Genomic DNA, 4,255 nt, shown 5'->3' with positions numbered 1-4,255 from the left:
GGATTTATAGTAAAGTTATGAGTAATTTACCCATTGCTTAGTCATTGACTATGGGCAGCATCGACTCTGGTGACACTTTGGTATTTGTAATTATTTGTAAAATTGTAAAATGTCTCAAGAACACATAGAGTCTCATAGAAGTTTTGTTATTAGGTAACATTAAGAAATATTCAATTTTCACCACAAACACTGGGAATTGAGAAGCCTGTGTCTGTTTGATTGAATATGTTACTGAAAACATTGCATCTTATTAATATCTACCTGTTAACTTTTCAGGTTAGAAATCTGAAACAATGGGTGACTGGAGTTTTCTGGGAAGACTATTAGAAAATGCACAAGAACACTCCACTGTCATTGGAAAAGTCTGGTTGACCGTATTATTTATCTTCCGGATCTTGGTTTTAGGAGCCGCTGCAGAAGAGGTCTGGGGTGACGAGCAATCTGACTTTACTTGTAACACCCAGCAGCCCGGTTGTGAGAATGTATGTTATGACAAAGCCTTCCCCATTTCTCATATTAGGTTCTGGGTGCTTCAGATTATCTTTGTGTCCACTCCCACTCTCATCTACCTGGGCCACGTCCTGCACATTGTGCGGATGGAAGAAAAGAAAAAAGAGAAAGAGGAAGAGCTGAAGAAGTGCATTAAAGATAATAATGAGAAGGAACTTCTCCTCAAAAAGGGTGTTGAGAAGAAAGAAAAACCTCCAATAAGAGATGAGAGGGGAAAAATTAGAATAGGAGGTGCCCTTCTCCGCACTTATGTCTTCAACATTATCTTCAAGACTCTGTTTGAAATTGGCTTTATTGTAGGACAGTATTTTCTGTATGGTTTTGAGCTAAAGCCCCTTTACCGTTGCAACCGCTGGCCTTGCCCCAACACTGTGGACTGTTTCATTTCCAGGCCGACGGAAAAGACCATTTTCATCATATTTATGCTTGTAGTGGCTTGTGTGTCTCTTTTGCTGAATATGTTAGAGATCTATCACTTGGGATGGAAGAAACTCAAGCAGGGCATGACTAACCGGTATATCCCAGACCCTTCTTGCAACAAAGCAGATCCTCACAGTCCGCTCCCGCGAACTGCCCTACCGAGCATGGCTTTCCCACCATATTATACTGATGCAGCTGCAGCCCCAACTGTGCACCATGTATATGCTAGGTCCCCCCTCTCTGATTTCAAAATGTCATCACTTGCAGAAGAACCTCTCGATGAATCCTACTTCAGTGGCCGCCTTGACCAACATACATTAGCCAGTGAGCAGAACTGGTCCAATCTGGCAGTGGAGCGGGAAAGGAAGCCTGGATCAAGCAGTGCTAGTGCTTGCAGTGCAACTACTTCTACTCCAAGCAGCATAAGAAATGAGGGAGGGAGTGAGGAAATTGTGGGACCAGTGGTTTCAGGAAGTGGGAGCAACACTAAAGCAGAAGGAGATGACAAACCAGCCACTACCACCGTAGAGATGCACCAGCCTCCACTGTCGATAGACACAAGAAGGCTCAGCAGGGCTAGCAAGTCCAGCAGTAGCAGAGCTAGGTCAGATGACTTAGCCGTGTAGCAGTGGTGCTAGCAACAAATAGAGAACCTGATATATCAGCGGACATATTTGCTGTGCATACAAAAAGGAAGGAATGCTGAATAAATTGAAACCATTTCTGTTAACCCATTGAGTGCTAGTGGTGCCTGTTTTAGTCACCTTTGGCACTGAGTGGATTTCAACAAGTCATTACAATGTAACATATGCATCGAAGTAAAAGAGAGAGATTAATAAAGTGGCAAAGAAACCTATTAAGCTTGTTATCCCAAATTCCAAGCTTGCTGTTATTGCACACTGTGAGTTGTAGATAGCACTTTGTCAATTTTGAGTTAGACACTAGAACATTTAGTTGTAACTTATACTTTGCCTTTCTGAACTGCAACAAAACCATTATTGAAGTAAAATATAAATAAATGCTCAGTGTATTTTGCCCACAAATGCTTTCATGATGCTAAGAAGTGAATGAGGACAACTGATGACTAAACACTGAGATGGGTATGTACTAAAAGTGCAACATGTAATATGCTGTACAGAAAGAATACAATATGCCATCAATACACAAAGAAGACACAACACTATTACTATCTGTTAACACCACTGACTAGAAAGGTAAATATATAAATATGCATAATACTAAAATATAAGCCCATCAAGAATATATACATGAAACTACATAGTGTGTAAACATGCTATTACATGTCATGAATATATGCCTACTGTATGTCAATGATTAACAGTGCAATAGCCCATTCATTTGCTAACATGCACATATCTCAAATGGCCATGTGAATGTGATATATACTGTACCTGCTATGAGAATAACAATTTGGTCACTCCAGTGTGCAATTATATATTCTGCCAAAAATACCTATATCTTGCCTATACAAACCTCCATCGCTGGATTAGACATTATTGTAAGAAAATCTAATTTTGACAAAGAAGATGTGTTTCTGACTCCAAAATTAAATATTTTATTGTAAATACATTATCCATTTTAAAATTATATTTTGTAATTATCCTTCATCATGTTAGTTTAATTTAGAATATTTGCAGCATTTTTGAAAATATATTTTTTGCCAATCTACTCAGATGGATCCATTTTTTTTAATACATTTATTTTTTTATTAAAGATGATCATTTGAAAAACAATGAGAAACATAAATAATAATAATAATAATAATAATAATAATAATAATAATAATATCCAATTTGTTTGTCCATTATAAACAGTAGATATCCATAAATAAAAAAATACACCTAATAATATATGGGCATGAAAATATAACATTATCATCTTTCATTATTAATCTTTTTTTGTTGTTGTTAATCAAGGTAAAGGGGGAAACCAGGTTGGATGAAGGGAAACACATGAGAGGGAAAAGTAAGGCAATTTAAAAACAGTGAGCAAGCAATATAGAAAATGTACGTAGGTCATTTATCAGGATTCATAATTAAGAGTCAGAAACTTCTAAGAATATAAATTATTATTTTGCATGTCAAACCAACTTAAGGGAGACATTCATGCAGCTGGAGAGACTAAATTGAATGACCTTTCCATGGCACATGAAGGAGCATCAATAACTGTAAAATCTTAAGATTATGAATTTGTTTGGTTTATTATAACAGCACAATCTGTAACATTTAAGGGAGATTTCAGTACATTGTGGCTGCAATTTCATTAGCAACTGAAAAGTAAATTATATTCTGCAAATTGCCACACATTGTACTTTCATGTATAGCAACTATTTGCCCAAATTGAAATACAGCATTTAACATTTTAAATGTAGTTTGTATTTAATTGAAAGCAGAACTATGTATAGTCTTAATTAGAAAAGATAAGCTATATGAATGGTGTAAAGTTAACTCCAGATTTGGGGGATCTTTAAATGTATCCAAAACTGAGCTGGGTTTTGGAAGAAAACAGATTTGCCAATCTGCTGTAAAGCTTATGCTATTACTAAATCAACAAATTTAATTTTAATCACACTTAAAATTAAATTAGAATAACTACTTGTATCAGACTGTCATAGTTCACATTACAACTGTATTTCTGTTTAACAATACATATAGGAAATTGATTGCCAAAACATTCATACTGTATATATTTGGGAAACCATACGGTAAAAAATATTACATTTTAGTAATATATTTCTAATTCAAAATCCCAGAAAAATAAATTTTAGACATCTGCTGATGTAATCTCGCAGAGATTTCTGTTTTGTATTGTTTGTTATCTGAGGGAATGTATCCAATCACTGTTGAAATGGCAACATGTTTACATACAATATATGCACATTCAAAAAAATGCACATTTTATATATTTTTTCATTTTTAAATATCTATCATATACTGTATAGAAAAGTGCATTTAATCTATTTTGGCAATTTGTGGTTTAAAAATGTTATGTCCGTTACTGTTGCAGTAGTTAGTTGAGAAGTATGGTTTGTCAATTAATATTTGTTGAATACATTGTTTTGACACTTTTAATTGGCCTTATCTGAGCAGAGACAAAAAGCACATTTGTAAATAAAATTAAAAAATAATGTCACAATCAAAATTATTTTGTCTATAAATAAATGTTGGGCAAATTGTTACTAATTGTGCATCAGGAAATAATAGAATGGAACAATCAAGCCGGATAAATACAATCTACATTTATTGGGTATTGTAGTGTATGCTCCTATTTCAAGTTTTTACAAAAGGTAATGATGGTCAATTGT

General features: G+C 34.7%; 1 protein-coding gene across 1 annotated transcript; it reads left to right on the top strand.

Annotated features, from left to right (window-relative positions):
* Positions 1-293: 293 nt before the first annotated feature.
* Positions 294-1,556, top strand: GJA3 (gap junction protein alpha 3). The gene has a single exon (XM_083171321.1). It carries the CDS (start codon positions 294-296, stop codon positions 1,554-1,556), a length of 1,263 nt encoding a protein of 420 aa, XP_083027447.1.
* The last annotated feature ends 2,699 nt before the right edge of the window (positions 1,557-4,255 follow it).

Source organism: Crinia signifera, chromosome 2, assembly GCF_055691185.1.
Source record: "Crinia signifera chromosome 2, ASM5569118v1, whole genome shotgun sequence".
NCBI lineage: Eukaryota > Metazoa > Chordata > Amphibia > Anura > Myobatrachidae > Crinia > Crinia signifera.
Note: the sequence above shows the minus strand (reverse complement) of the source record. Positions and strands in the feature narration are given on the sequence as shown.

Coding starts and splice junctions, on each gene's coding strand:
- GJA3 (XM_083171321.1), top strand. CDS start 294: ATGGGTGACTGGAGTTTTCTGGGAAGACTATTAGAAAATGCACAAGAA.